The following is a 16,405-nucleotide window of genomic DNA, read 5'->3' on the forward strand; positions in this document are numbered from 1 at the left end:
AAAGGGCTTCTCTACTACAAAGTACATGGGATAAGAATGATTTTCAGACCCTGAACTGTCTTTCATCCTATTTACAGAGCTTCAGGACTAGTGTATGTGACACACTGGAATATATCATTTTGTCTGAGTAAGTATAAATGAAACATTTCTTGCAACTCTGGTGCTACATCTCTGGCAAACACTCTTTCTCCTTTTAGCAACATCTGGAGTTCAAGCCTGGAAAGGACAGTGATTAGTGTTTGAAAACTCAGCTAATAACACTGAGGGAAAGCAATCTGTACACAGGAGTTTATTTAGATGCCCACGAGTTTTAAATCATTCCCCTTTATATCTCAGCCCACTGGATGTCTCATCCAACTGAATTACCATTGGGTTTTACAATGCGATATACAAAATGAGCTGACATTATGATTTACAAACATCCTCTGAGTATCATATAAAACACAACTGTTTTCCTTATTATACAATCATTAGGGCAACGCAAATATAGTCAATACATGAGTAGCTGAAATTGATGGGGCATTTTAAGAAAATAAATTTACCTTCACCACACAAACCTGTTGGATAAAACAAATCCTGTTTAAAGAATGAGAATGAAGTTGTCCGAATGACTGAAAGGAGTATTTATATTCTTTTGTCACTGTCCCCTGATAAGAAACATAATAACACTTCATTCAAAAGATGACTAATGTCACTGTATAGTCACACTTCATTCTTGTTAATCAGTTTCACATTTTCTGCATGGAAAACTCACAAAGGTGCTTCCCAAACTGTAGCCACTACACTCATTTCTGTACTTTTCCATACACTCAGTGTGTTTACTTAAATAAATAAAAAGCAAAAAATCACTACACAAATGAGCAGAACAAAACACAAGAGCACATTAAAAAAGGTGACATTTAAGCTCCAGACGCCACCATTGGAGAAATATATTCTTGTTCTAACGCCACAAACTTTCTAGCCTCATGGCAAAAATAGGCATTAGCTGAAGAGAATCTAAATTCTAATTGCAATACAGGGCTAAGAGTTTTAATTTGTATTTCTGTCTAAATTTAGGTACTCCACAACACTGCCAACACGTGACCAGAGAAACCTGTTTCTGAGCTGTGAGTGGGGTAATAAGAGTTATCAAGCGTTAAGGTCTCCTGTTCTGCATGTTGCTGGTGCAGGTGCTTCTGCGCTTTGTCATTAGGGCGGCAGTACCTGAGAATGGCAGACGTCATTATTACAGTGAACACAAGAGAGGAAAAACAATGAACTCATCAATTATGTTACAACTGAAAGTAAATTTTAACCTACTCAATTTAAACTACATGACCTTAAGGGTCTCTGCCTGCTTTATCACTGCACAATCCACAACTCCACACCTCCTTCTAGCACTTGCAGTTTTTCTGGCAAAACAGAACACTGACAATGACTGGTGATTCTTTCCTGAACATGTGTTGAATTGGCAGTGGAATATAGTTTTAGTTACATTTCTCGTAGGAGTCTTGCTGCTGCTCTACACATCTGGGAGAAGAAAGTGCCCTTTTTGCCATGAAGTTCATGGCACTGAATTTTATAATTTTTTAAGACAGACTTACTTTGATTACTTCCATTCTGTCTAATCAAATATACCTTTGACTGCTTTAAAAGGTTGGACAGCTGTGAAATATAAGGACTATGCAATTTGACTGTACATACATACATATTTTCATAAATACATCTGACAGGGACCTTGGAACTAATTATGTGATATCATGGGACAAAATCACAACAGACTGTCTTATTTGTAAAACCTAGATGCAAAGTAAGAAGAGTTGAATTCTAGCATGTTGTCAATACACAAATCAAAAATACAGCAGTAGTTTAACCATGAAATAATTTAAACATATTTGCAAATTTCTTGACAGGAGAAGTGTGTCATTTACAACACTGAAAACTCGGTAACAACCATTGACTTGTATGCGCTGTACTGTAATCCACCCAGACAAGGGTGGTGAGGATGAGCATAGCGGTAGGTCCCAAAGGCAACTCCCAAACATCTTCCTCATGTGGAGACTTTGGTAACTGTCTGTTGTACAAAACACCAATGCACGCAACTTCATTTCAGGTGGTCATCTTCCTCAGTCCCCCTCTTGGCACAGTCCCATCTGACTATGTCAGTTATTGCTGAGACACTCTAAATCCACGGAGCAGCAGATGTTCCCATTCTGCACAAACAAACAAGCAGCTATCAGTCACCTTACAGACAAGTCACAGAGAGCAAAGGGGTTGGTGGCACACAGAGATAGATAAACCTTGGACACATCCACCACTGAAGCAAATATCCCAAGGTTTTCCTCATTGGTTCCAACAGGGGTGGCTTTTGGAGGAGGCTGACCTTCCCAAATAGCACTGAACTGGTCTGAACTACTCATGAATTAGAAACCTGAGTGTGAAAGACTCACTGGTCTCCATAATAAAATACAACACCACAAAGGCAAGAGATGATTGGATTTTTCTCCCACGTAAGAACGTTAATGGAGAGAGAGAGTTTTGATGCAGTCCATACAGGGAAGATCTCTGCTTGTCTGAAATAAGCAGATAGTTCAGTTCTTGATTTATGGCAGATATGTATGGAGGGAAAAAACACCATACAGCTTTGGAGTTTAATCCACTGTTAAATATCTTTCTGCAACACCTAGTAATTTACAAAACTATCTTGTGTAATAAAAAAACCACTCCACCAAGCAGCAAGACCTAAATGGGCAAATGTTCTTCTTTTTTCTTTTTCTTTTTTTTTTTTTTTATCCAACAGAAACCAATAGGAAAACCACTGACAAATTACAGAAAAGCTGCCTTCAATAATTTAAAGCCCTGGAGAAACAGCTTGGTTTCCCACAGGGATCACAAGAACATTTTAGATAACCCAAACCAACATTTTCATCATTCTGTTATTAGCACAGTAGGGTCATCACTGCAGGGAGCAAGGGAGGCAACCTGCACTTCTGCACTGAGTCATGGGATTAAATACACCTGCATGAGATCAGGGAGCAAAAACTGTGACATCCCCTTCCCACTGCTGCTGGGCGAGAGCTTCCATCTCTGAGTTGAGACGTGATACTACTTGTGTCCTTCCTGGGGAAACATTCATTAGTGCTTTTGCCTCTGCTCACCTGCTCTGTAATACACATTGTCATAAACATCCACATTAGGCAGCTATTAAAATATTCACCTAGCTTGACACTGGGAATGCCTAAAGGGCTCTCCAGCAGAATGTCTGGAAGCTGCACTAGGATATTACACATTGGCTCCCAGTATTTCCATCAAGCACAGAACTGTTTTGTTTCCACCCTGCACAACACTAAAGGTGTTGAGTTTTCAGTAGGCTTCTGCCCTCGTCTCTCATTTACTTCCCTGGGATCTTAATGGGAGCTTCCAACTCAGAAAGTGACCCTGATTTGACACAGCAACATACATTTCCATTCCCATTCTACTTTGCCCATCATACCTTGCATTTGCAGGTCGTACAAGGAGATCCCACCATTGTCCATACAGCGCCACTAAGCCTTGTGATCCCATAGTCATCCAGACAGGTTTTCCTGATGTCATAGCTCATGTTGTCAGCCAGACAGGGGTCACTGACGCAGTGGGGACAGCACTCTCCTTCTGAGATGGCTGTGTATTCACAGTTGAGTTTTGGGCACAGGAGAGGCCAACAATCCACCTCTCCTTCCTGTAAAAATTGAAGCAAAGCTCATTCCGTTTGTTGCTATTTATTAGCAACCACAAATTTTTGCACCCCATTTAACAGAAAAGTTTTATTTTCCCAAAACTGGAATAAACTTAATGTATCAGATCTCAGTCTGGTAGATCAGAGAAATGCCTGTTTGAATACTGAGCTGAAGTTTCCCAAGTGTAGTAGACCATCATTTGGGTATTTCTTGACTAAACATCACCATCTTCAAAGTAGCAGGAAAAACTGAATTCTTTGGAGTTTTTAAAGGCAGCATTCCAATATTTCCCATAAACTATAATTTTTTTTTCACTGATTGCCTTGCAGACACATGCACTCTCTCTAAGCCTGGCCACATGAGCACCTCTGCAGGATCACAGCAACTGTTTAAACACAAAATGGCAGGGGGGTTGGAACTAGATGATCTTAAGGTCCTTTCCAACCCTAACTATTCTATGATTCTATGAAAAATGACACTGTAGATAGATGGAGGTTGGAACATTTGAGAAGCATTAAATATCCATCTAACTAGCAACAGCTAAAATTGATTTTACTGTCAACTCCTAAAGGAACTGTTAAAGCAATACCAGTTCTGTTCCACTGAGTATGTTATTATTTAGCTTTGTAAAAAAAAAAAATCTACCCAAACCGTTTAGTAGGTAGAAACCTGGAGGAGAGAGAGTCATCAGGTAACTTCTGTAGAGGATTGCTCTGTATGTCTAAACTTAACCTGCAAAGGCCCGTGATAACTTGCATTATGCTTCAGATGCATTCAGTGCATCAGCATGTGCTTCATCAAGCACTTCAGCTACTGGTAACATCACATACAGAACCTTACATGTAGGTAAGGGCATTTAGGGCATTGCTGTCTTTTAGTTCTGTATGTTAACCCAATCATAAAATGAAGCAAAGAACTGCTAGCCACAAACTCAGTTATCCCTTGTAAAACACATCAATTGAATATTTGCCATTGCTGCTGGCTGCAAATGTTTCTTCACTGTTCTTCTGCAAACACGAATAAAAATCTTAGGAGAATACAACACTTACTGCTGTACATCACAGATAATTATCTCTTCACAGTAACTTAGCTTTGAAAGGAATTTGTTTCCTGATGCTCAGACACCTCTTGATTAATATCATATATAAAGATTATGTTATACAGACAAATATAAATGGAAAACTGATAATTTTAATGAAGTTCACTGCTGCACTAATTAGTGTATCTGTGCAAAACTTCAAGCTTTATGGAAATAATCTCCAGTGCCTAATGAGAAAATAAATGTTCTTTATTCTGCATGTTTGTCTAGGAATTCCAGTTTTCTTTACCCTTCTACTTTTGGTTAATTTTTGCTAATTCATTACACGGTACTGGCACTCCATTCTTCCAGCATTTGCTGACAGAAAAAAGAACTGCACTGTGCTGTCACCAGCTGATGCAATTCAAACTGAAACTCCTCCAGCCAAATCCATCACGTGTGAAAAAAAAAATATTTTAAAAGCCGTTTGAAGACCAGACAACCTTATGGAAGCTCTCAAAACCAGACTAATGCTTTAATACAGTGTCAGGGTGTTCAACCTTTTGCCAAGCTTGTATTTTGCTCGTTAGAGCTACTTATTCAGCAGTAGAAGGAAAACTGATTGTGAAGCTTTCAATTCTCTCGAAGTGCCTCATCATCATCCCCAGTCTGAAAAGCAGGTGAAGAGGGACCCCTGAGCCTGCTTCCAGGTTTCCTTCACTAAACATCATAACCTGTGTTACTTCGGAAACGTACCAGGCATCGGCACTGCTGGCAGCTGTATGTCCAGTTGTCCCCACTGTGGTAGAGCTTGTGCCCTGTCTGGTCGAGGCACTGGCTGGTGACACGGGTGTCACACTCTGGGCAGCAGAAGAGATCAGCACTGGGGTTCCTGCAGTCACAGGCTGTCCTCCGGCAGAAAATCCTCCCGTCCTGCAAGGACACATTGCCCTGGGGTCACCCACACACTGCAGACAGCAAGCTGGGTACAGTACATGTATGTGCATCAAAGGGCCAGGCAGCAAACTGGGTAAGGTACAGATATGTGCATCGAGAGATACTAAGTTCTTAATGTATTTGATGTTACCGCCACTAATGGTGGATCCTGCCAGTTATGAGTTATACCTCAGAAACCAGTATTGTTCCAGTGTCTATCAGTGCATGGATTCACAACTGTCTGAGAATACTGGGTTCCTGTCTCTAGCTAATGAATTTAAAAGAAAACAGTATCTCAGAAGAAATACAGTGAAACAATTTGCATCTATGAACTCTTAAAATAGTTGCCACTCTTAATACATATAGTATTTGTTTAGTAGCATTTTGACTGAAAGTACCACTGTGAAGAAAATAACTTGAATAAATCAACTACTCAAGTCCTGACGGTGGTCCCTTTAACTTCATATGAGCACAGTATAGCAAAAACACAGTAGCATTAATCCTTCATTGCTCTGAATTTACCACTGGTTCTGTTCCAAATCTGGATCTATACTATACCAGCTTAAAGCTAAATGATCTTATCATCCATACAATTCAGTTCATGTATTAAAGGAGGCCTGTATTTCACAAGCTCTCCAAAATACGATTTTGCTAAATATTTGCTTACAGTATTGGATGGCCCATTTGGTTAAAGACCATTAAACAGAACTGTTTGAGATGAACAGAAGAATTGCTTCTGCACATAAAATGATATATTTTCTTTGCATCGCAGAAAACCAAATTGATTCTAATTCTAGTTATGAAAATTGGATGTACTATTGTGTTTGAAATTACACCTCTTACTGTAGGTGAGCCAACAGACTAAAGTGGCACACAGGCTGGGAACTGAAATCACACTTCATTAGGGGATTACTGAACAGTTGTGACATGAGCTTCTTTTGCATTCGGTGCTTGGTACTGGATTAGGACTTACTCAAGCAAAGCATCCCCTGCAGCCTATTGGAAGGGAGAGCTGTGAAAGAAATGAAGCTATATTCTGCTCTGGATCCCAACTGTACCATTCCTAAAACAATTTCACAACATTGCAGTTTGTCCACATTCTCCTCCAAACCTTGTTCTGAATCTGAACTGAGAAGGAAAAAAGTTTTCCATTCCACCAAATAAAAGACATCTATTAAAGAGGAATTTATTTCCCCTGTTCCTTTCAAAAAGTGATTACTAAAAAGAGTGACAGCAGCCCAGGATGTCTTTTCCACAGGCAGACAAAATAGTTATAACCACAGCATGAAGCAGGTGTGACTGTTTTTTTGTGACTGCTTTGCTGGAGGAATCTGTATTTGGCTCTTGGATTTAAGGAAAGCCAGTCTTCGCCGTAATCCAACATGTATAAAACCAGCATCAGGGAATCACAACACGCATGTCAGTCAGTGCCACTGCTGCATTTACTCATAGTTTTGAAGTGATTAGAATATTAATTTCTGTTGTAAGAATAAATAAAATTACTTTTATAATTTCTTGCTTCTTACAGCAGCGAAAGCTGAAGAGAACACAGAATTATGGAAATGCAGAAAAGATGCTGGGTTAACATGGATCTGAACTGTTTTGCCAACTGCAGAGAACAGGACTAGATTGCCCTATAGGTTTTTTTCCACTCTATATCAAATTAAGATATCTAAGGATTCTGTACTTGTGGCTAGTTAGCTACTTTAGCTGTGGGAGAAGGAATAAGCTAGCTTTAATTCCCTGCATGAGTGAACCATAAGGAAAACCAGAAGTGGCCTGTTTCACCAAATGCAGGTCCAGATGAAATACTGTGAATAAACCTTCCCACAAAAGCCAGGGAAAGAATCACCCTCTGCTTTCAGTAAGTGGCCAAAGAAGAGAGCCCAAAGCTTTCCCTGATGGATAGTGATGACTAAACCTCCATTCCTGCAGGTGGGAAAGCACAAGCATCTTCACCCCATCCTGAGGGTGGGCATCAAACAGCGGCTCAGCAGGCAGCCTTGCTGCCAGGATAACCAGCTCCAGGCACATGGGGCTGTGCCAGGTAACCCTGTGTCCTCAACAATGGCAGTCCCTCTTGTCTCCACAATGGAGTGCTGATTAACAACAGCTAACAACAACCTGTGTGCTTCACTCCAATTTCGTTTCCAAGCTTTCAGGGAGTTTTCAAATTCCCCTTTCAGCTGGTGACAGCACTGGTAGTTCTGTGTTTCTCTGAGCTCCTGTGCTCCTACCTCCTGGGAGCAGCTAACCTTTTATGTTGCCTTTACTCTCTGCATTTCAGAACACTGACAAAACCCAGTGATTTTGCCAGAAACCTTTCGGTAATCATAGTACACTGCTACTCTCTTTATTCTTTAAGCATCTGTGTTTTATCTACAACCCCATTAGTTCCATGCCTTTAAAAAAAAACATTTTTATCTCTATACCACCCTGACACAAAGACTCTTAAGCTACAGCTCATCTTTGCAGCTTTATAGTAGCATTGAGAAATATAGAGAAAATTGAGAAATATATAGAAAGCAACTTACTTTCTTTTGGTGGGTATTAACATGAAGCATCTTATTAGCACCTCTCCTTCCCCACCTTCCTCACTGAGTCAGTTCTACATGTGTCATAAGCATCAGTGGCATGATCACAGAATTATTCTTACCAAAGGAAAAACTGACACACAGGCAATTGCTGTAAAATGTGACTAGAATTTCTATGGAGCCTCAAGGCAAGTCTGGGCAGAAATCAGACCCTGTAGAAACCAAATCTCCAAACTCTTCTTGCCCTCAGGAACATACATCTCCTTGGCACATCTTCCTGTTCCCAGCTCTCTGCTAATCCCCAGGCTCAGTTTTTATGAATCTTAAATTTGACTGTGTATTGAATCTACAGGAGTTCAGGAGGATGCCTGTAGAAGAGACATCAAATATACTTAAGGTACAACATTAATTCATCGTTTTTAGAACTTACAGTTCTGTAATACTGATAAACACTCAGATGAACAAGGATGGTTTGAAGAGACTGGGTCTAATATAAACTGAAATAATCTCCTGTTCTGCAATGACATTGCTTCATTATAAAATTTATCATATTCCATGGTATATTGCTCCACAAATAACTTTCATGAACTTCACAGTTAAGTAAGGTATTTAGTTACCTTTGCACCAGAGTTCAAGTTAAAATTTTCAAGATGGGATCTATATGTTTCAGCCAATGCCCAAAATATATCTATCTGACCTCTCCAAAAATTACCATATCAAAAGAAGAGCCAAAAGAAAACACATCATGTTAAATCAAAAATGTTGGTTTGTCTCCTAGATAAAACAAGTGCACAGAATCATTCAAAATTTTGAGTTAGAAGTATAACGAACGATCAGGGCTGGAGGACATGCTGAGAGAGCCTAGAAAAGAGAAAGCTCCAGGGACACCTTACAGCAGCTTCCAGTGCCTACAGGGGTCAACAAGAAAGCTGCAGAGGGTCTTTGGACAAGGGCCTGTAGGGACAGGATGAGGCTTTAACCTGACAGGGGGGAGACTGATATGAGCTCTTAGGCAGAAGTTCTTCCCTGTGAAGGTGCTGAGGCGCTGGCACAGGTTGCCCAGAGAAGCTGTGGCTGCTTCATCCCTGGCAGTGTTCAAGGCCAGGTTGGACAGGGCTTGGAGCAACCTAGTTAGTGGAAGGTGTTGCTGCCCATGGCAGGGGTTTGGAACTGGAAATGCTTTAAGGCCCCTTCCAGCCCAAAGGGATGGAAGTCTGGGATACAGCGATTCTATAACTTCAGCTTCTGAAGAGAGGAATTTTAGGGAGCTGGAGGCTACTTGAAGTAAAAAATATAGCAACAGGAACATGTTCCCTTTGGAGCCCAGTGTACTTTCGGGTTCTATCCACTCTAGTCTTAACTTTCCCTTCTGCTCTACTATTGCAATATAGAAATGATGAAGCCTTCAGCTTCTTGTATCTTCAAAACAACTTTTCTACCTTGTTCCCCTCAAACTGTCTAATACTTCCGTGGCTTATCAGCACTGAGACATAGTGACTGATAGGCCAGTTCTCATGCTCAGTGTTCAGCTTCTCACAGTGGCCAAAATCTCATTTTATTTACACTTACGAACAGGCCAGTAGAGCTCTGCTGGGTCTAAGGACAGCTTCACCAGTGCTATGAGTGTGCTAGATCAAAGTGGCCATAAATAACCAACCACTTCTCAAATTGGTACATTCCTAAAATCCTTCTAACTTCAGTGAGACCATTGCTCTTTTAACTAGTGAGAATGAGGAAAGCAGAGACAAATGTTTTTTAACTTTGTTATTCAGAAAAAGCCTGGTAATTTCCAGTGGGAAAAACAACATGAAACCTGATCTCAGTGTTAACTCTAAGGCAGATCTACATATACTATGCCTGACTTCTCCAAAAATGTAGAAAGCTACACTGATTAAGTGGGAGAGCCAAGCTGGGATGAAGAGGAGGAAGCTGCATTCACCCTTCTTCCCTTCAGAAAATTAAGTGCCTGCTGCCAGGTCCTCTAAGCTTTGGCTCATGCTCAGGCCCTGCTTCTCACCCAGTTAATTCACATGCACTCCAAGTAAAGGGAAACGCCACCAACAGGAAGATGGCTTGTCCTGAGAGATGCATGCTCATGTGAAAGAGAAACTGAAACCAGTTTCCAAAATTTCCAGTAAGCATACTGATCACCTGCACGTGGTGCTAGAGCCTCATCAAGACATGGCCCACTGAGTACCATGGCAGAAGCTCAGCAGGGCTAGCCATTATTCAGATGGGTCTGTGGTTGTGCAAAATAAAAGATGACTTCCCAGGAGAGTTGCATCAGTGTCACAGCAGAGCTCCCCTTTTGCCTCAGTTGCCTTGGCTTTAGGCTAGTGTTTTGCCAACACCATTAGCACTGCACTATTGGGTTTCTGACAGGAGTACAGAGAATTAAAGGTCTCCTGAACCCTAGATCACCTGGATCTCACCTTGCAGGAGCAAACGGAGCATCTGTCCTCCCGCAGGGTCCACACTTGCCCATTCCGCTTGAAGCCGCCTTCATGGGGACAGTCTCCAGTGCAGGATGGTCCAGCCGGACAAAGGCAATCAAAGCCTCCTGCCAGGTTCACACAGGCCGAGTCGTTCCAGCACGTGTGGGTCTTTAAGGCACACTCATCAATATCTGCAAAACAGCACATTTACAGTGCTTTGGGCATGTTTTTCAAATGGCAAATTTCATTTCTATATTAAGCAATTACTGCTCATCTGCCTTGCTGCTGGAAGAGGGTGCCTTCCTTCTCATTCCCTCCATATTTACTTGCTTGACATTAAACACTGGGGTTTGTTTGGGTTTTTTTTTAAGGTTATTCTTCAGTGTTTGCTTTGATTCCATCAAAAATTCTTAACCTATCTCCAGCAGCTTAATTGTAAATGCTGAGTCTGACGTACCCAGTGGAACTGCGTATCAATAATAAACTTGAACCTTCAGATAAGGGTGTACAATGATTTTCCAGTGACTAGAAACTAAAGAACAATCAGAGTGACTTTCAACTAGAACCCTCTCTGTTCTGGATTTTACATCAAAATACAAGTGCACTATCCTATTCTTCGTAAGTTCCTAGCATGATTAACATTTTCCCATACTAAAAGTAGTTAATTGAATCCTTTTCTCCTTGCTGGAAGGTGTAAGTCAATTAAAAAAATAAATTAATAAATAAACAAAAATAAAAATAAAAGGGAAAGGAAATAAAACAGAAGCATCTTATTCAGGAAAAGGTCTTAGAACAAAGCAAACCAGGAAAAATCTGATTTAGCAATGACATAAAGAAGTAAGAAAGGAATATCATTATACACTAGAGAAAAGTGAGTTACAGTACCCATTAAAACTTCTTTTGGAGTGTAAAATATAATTATTCAATGTGAATTTATCTAGGGAGTTAAGGCAGCATTCTTTTTCTTGCAGTGAAAGGCATGAGATTGTTAAGCACATTGTTAAAACCAGGTGTTTATTTCAGAAAATAACTTTGAACTGTCCGTGAAAAATATATTGACAGATTGTCCAGTAAACTGGTGGGTGTCTTTTGTTCCAACACCAACATTTAAAATTGTATGAATAGCAGCAGGAAGGCTGAAGAAAAAAATCCTTTAGAAGTAGGTGATGGTTTCTATCATGAAAATTGCAGAATTCTATTCTATGAATTCAGAAACTACAAGGAAAAGCCACCACACTTACCATTTAAAATTAACTTATTGCTAGTGTGAAATTTATAAATGGTCAATAATACCCAGAAGTACCTACAATTCCTCTCAAAAAAAAAAAAAAAAAAAAAAAAAAAACACAAAACAAATTTAAAAATTCAATAGAATTTACAAAGAAAAATGTCCTGAAGTCCAATTTAGGTGAGATGTAATGGTCAGTTGCCCTACTTTTTTGGATAAGTGCCGTGAGTTCACCAGTCATCTCCTCAGAAAGCCAGAAGTTAAAAAAGGCATTAACAATTCACTCCATCTGCGGAAGGAAACTCTCTACAACAATCAAACCACAAAATTACCTCTGACCTGCTTAGCAGAATCCCTGATTTCAATTTGTAAATAGTCAAGGAACAAGTGGCAATGTGATAGCGCCCTTGGATTTGATCAGATAAAAACTCAGCCTCCACAGAGCTTCACTCCTGGGCTAACCTGTGGGCCATTCCTTTGCCATAATGTTCCCAGTGGCCTGACAGCATCATTCAATTGCTCCTTCTCTCAGACTTCGTTAAAAATGGTGTGTTTTGCTGCCCTGACAGTCTTAATTGCCAAAAAAGAACATTACTACTCTAATTCCTGGCTTAGCCCTACTGGGAACTTGAAAGGTCCACTATCTGTGGTGTAAAAGGTGCTACACTGGCAGAAATTAAACCTTGTAGCTCATTGTTTAACAAGTGCCAGAGTATCAAAGGAGGTAAAAACCATGAAGAGTGAAATGAACAGAGCTGTGAATGAACTGGTATGAAATGAATTATATGCAAATAGCTACTGAAAGGCTTGAAATATTCTTTAAAATATCCCATTTTCCTTTCAATAAACTTTGAACGGTATTTTACATTGAAGACAAAAGTATAAATGAAGCATTCACTTTGTCTTCGGTGATTTCTACAAGCATCATCATCCCCACCATATTAAATGCTGCTTGAACAGAGTGTGTGTATATATATATATATATATATGCATGTATATATATATACACACATAGGATGTAGTAGGATCATGGTGCACATTAGAAGGGTAGCTTTCACATTTCAAACGAAAAGGATTTCACAGATTAATATAAAGCCATATTGCCTATAGAGTTCTATGTAATTGCTCTACTTATGACGCAGAAATCTAATTCTGCTTCCATGTAATTTAACATTTATGGAAAGCCAGATGTTAGCAATTACAGAAACTAACATTATTCATATTCTCAGTACTACAGAGCTGTTCACATTGGACAAAGCCAACTTAATTTGTTCTACATATCCAAAAGGGAAGAACACCATGTTCTCTGTTTAGCATGCACAAAAAGGATGCCTCATGAAGAGTGGCCCAAACAGGTAAATGGGACATTCTTGACAAAGAAGCCAATCAAGCAAAGCTGAATAACAGTGTGAACATCAATTCCTAATTGCTGCTTGGTTTGTTCCTTTTTCTTTTTTTTTTTTTAACGTTCTTTATGCAAATGATGGTTTCTTATTATTTTATGTCCTTTATTATTTAAAAGTTTCAGTCATTAATCAAATATAAAAGGCTGAGACACTGCACTCATTTCCCACTGAACATTTAATAGAGCTCATTTCTGAGAACATCCCTTTGGCAGTTTCTTCTTGTCTCTGATTCCATTTCTGAAAGTCATAACAAACAGCCAATATAACCAGCCATGAGAAAATGAAGTTCTAAATGTAACATGGTTTTGTTCCTTTCAGTCTTTCAGCCTCAAATCAGATTGAGTGGAAGGAGGAGGAAGTGGGGAAGGAAAAAACCCAGACAAATTCTCCTCTATTGTTAGCTCCCAGTTAGCTTACGGAAATATTTCAGTTTAATGGAGATCAAATGGATTTGCTCACATCAACATGAGATCAGCATGCAGATAGCTGTGCAAAACATGGAAGAAAACACTCATATTTAATGTGAATTTTCTCTTAATGACTGGAATCAATATGCTCAGCTGTTGAAAAACTAGTCTAGCTGAAAATTCTGAAAATGTCCAAACCAATGTCTTCTAACGAGTATGAAAACTTAATGACAATACTCTTGCATATAGATTATTTTTCTACTATTCAAATCCTTGCTCAGCTCAAGTTCCTCACAGTCCCTTCAGGTTTCATTTGCTTTTCCACAACTGCTTTCAGAATATGCGGGCCCAAAACTGGAACATTTAATAATGGGCAAGGCAAAATTGTACACAGATCTTGTTTCCCATTATAACAACACTAGGTAGGAAGATGAAATATTCATTTATAAATCAAGCAACCTCAAAAAACAATGGTCAAGTATATACATGAAATAGCAAGTGACTACAGTCTTTCCCTATATACAGCACAAAATAATGTATCTTCTGTTGAGTTTGGGGGGTATGTGTAAGTTCTTTCATGAAAACAATCACATCTTTTCACTCTTATTCATTATACTGAGATAATCTATGGCAAAAGCTATTAATTAACCCAAGGAGAGGTGGCAAAGCTTTACTTTCCCACTCCACATAGTTCCCTTTCTAGGAAAAGTGACGATATACTGGAAATTACATAAGCAAAAACTTGCTTGGAATGCCAGCTTTATGCTATTTTCTATCAACAATGTATAGCCAACAGCAAAGCGATTTACCAGGTGGAAGTCATGTTTGACCAACCTTACAGCCTTCTATGAGGGAGTAACTAGGTGGAGGGATGATTGTAGAGCGGTAGATGTGGTTTTTCTTGATTTCAGTAAGGCATTTGATACTGTCTCCCACAGCATCCTCATAGATAAACTAAGAAAGTGTGGGCTTGACGATCAGGTAGTGAGGTGGATCAAGAACTGGTTGAAAGGAAGAAGGCAGAGAGTTGTGGTCAATGGCACAGAATCTAGCTGGAGCTCTGTGACCAGTGGAGTCCCTCAGGGGTCGGTGCTGGGACCAGTGCTGTTTAATATTTTCATCAGCGACCTGGATGAGGGAACTGAGTGTGCCCTCAGCAAGTTCACTGATGACACTAAATTGGGAGGAGTGGCTGACACACCAGAAGGTTGTGTTGCCATTCAGTGAGACCTGGACAGGCTGGAGAGTTGGGCAGGGAGAAACTTGATGAAATTCAACACAGGCAAGTGTAGAGTCTTGCACCTGGGGAAGAACAACCCCATGTATCAGTACAGGTTGGGGGTTGACCTGCTGGAAAGGAGTGAAGGGGAAAGGGACCTGGGGGTCCTGGTGGATAGGAGGATGACTATGAGCCAGCAATGTGCCCTTGTGGCCAAGAAGGAAAATGGCATTCTAGGGTGCATTAGAAAGGTTGTGGTTAGTAGGGCAAGAGAGGTTCTCCTCCCCCTCTACTCTGCCTTGGTGAGGCCACGTCTGGAATATTGCGTCCAGTTCTGGGCCCCTCAGTTCAAGAAGGACAGGGAATTGCTTGAAAGAGTCCAGCGCAGAGCCACAAGGATGATGAAGGGAGTGGAACACCTCCCTTATGAGGAGAGGCTGAGGGAGCTGGGTCTCTTTAGCTTGGAGGAGACTGAGGGGTGACCTCATCAGTGTTTACAAATATGTAAAGGGTGGGTGTCAGGATGATGGAGCTAGGCTTTTTTCAGTGATATCCAGTGGTAGGACAAGGGGCAATGGGTGTAAACTGGAGCATAGGAGGTTCCACGTTAACATCAGGAAGAACTTCTTTACTGTGAGAGTGACAGAGCACTGGAACAGGTTGCCCAGGGGGGTTGTAGAGTCTCCTACATTGGAGATATTCAAGGCCCGCCTGGACAAGTTCCTGTGTGATGTACTCTAGGTTACCCTGCTCTTGCAGGGGGGTTGGACTAGATGATCTTTCAAGGTCCCTTCCAACCCTTGGGATTCTGTGATTCTGTGATTGTTGCTGAGAGATGCCACCTCAAACATCACACAGGGCTATCATAAAAACTCATTCTTTTACACTCCCAACCTGTGCTGCTTCAAATAAATGTATGGCAACACATAACTGGCCATATGTATTTTAGCCCCAGTGCAACTAGTCTCATTTTGTGTATGGGAAAAGAAAGGAAACAAACCACCTGAGATGTACTCGTTTCTCAGTATGCTCTCAAAGCACATTAAGACAGCCTGGTAAAACAGGCAGACAAGAAATCAGAATCAAAATGGAATCCACAGAGATAATCCCCAAAGATGCAATTTTCTTTTCCACTCTTTTTGGCTGTAACAAGAAGTAATTTGCCTCAGATGCCATGTGGGGTCCCATGGCCACTGTATGTGAATGGGGTAGGGGACAAGCATGACTGTACATATCAACACAAATTCATTAACTCAGTTTCACTGGAATTCCAAACCAATCACTAGCTTCACTGCTTAGTTTTCAAGGCTATTCAGGTTTTAATGGTATTATTTTTCTACAGCACCTTAATAAATGTGTGCAAGCAAGTCATGCAGTGTGGTGCTCTGTAATATCATGATAAGCTGTTGCAGAAGAAAGAATCCTACTAATGTGCTAATTTTAACTGTTCTGGTACATTAAACCATTACAGTATAAAGTTAATGTGAAAAATGTATGCCAGGCTCCCAAGCCAATGTATATACAAGT

The 16,405-nt window shown here is 40.3% G+C and overlaps 1 protein-coding gene across 1 annotated transcript in view; it reads right to left on the reverse strand.

Annotated features, from left to right (window-relative positions):
• Positions 1–270: 270 nt before the first annotated feature.
• The window catches only part of NELL1 (neural EGFL like 1), a 298,976-nt gene continuing 282,841 nt past the window's right edge, over positions 271–16,405 (reverse strand). Inside the window, exons 16-19 of the mRNA XM_034065392.1 lie at positions 10,616–10,809; positions 5,470–5,646; positions 3,473–3,697; positions 271–2,192 (exon numbers count right to left, since the gene is read on the reverse strand). Coding sequence (XP_033921283.1) covers positions 2,142–2,192; positions 3,473–3,697; positions 5,470–5,646; positions 10,616–10,809 — 647 coding nt within the window. The 3' untranslated portion in view covers positions 271–2,141. The remainder of the gene's footprint in view (positions 2,193–3,472; positions 3,698–5,469; positions 5,647–10,615; positions 10,810–16,405) is intronic.

This window comes from Melopsittacus undulatus, chromosome 8 (genome assembly GCF_012275295.1).
Source record: "Melopsittacus undulatus isolate bMelUnd1 chromosome 8, bMelUnd1.mat.Z, whole genome shotgun sequence".
Classification (NCBI taxonomy): domain Eukaryota; kingdom Metazoa; phylum Chordata; class Aves; order Psittaciformes; family Psittaculidae; genus Melopsittacus; species Melopsittacus undulatus.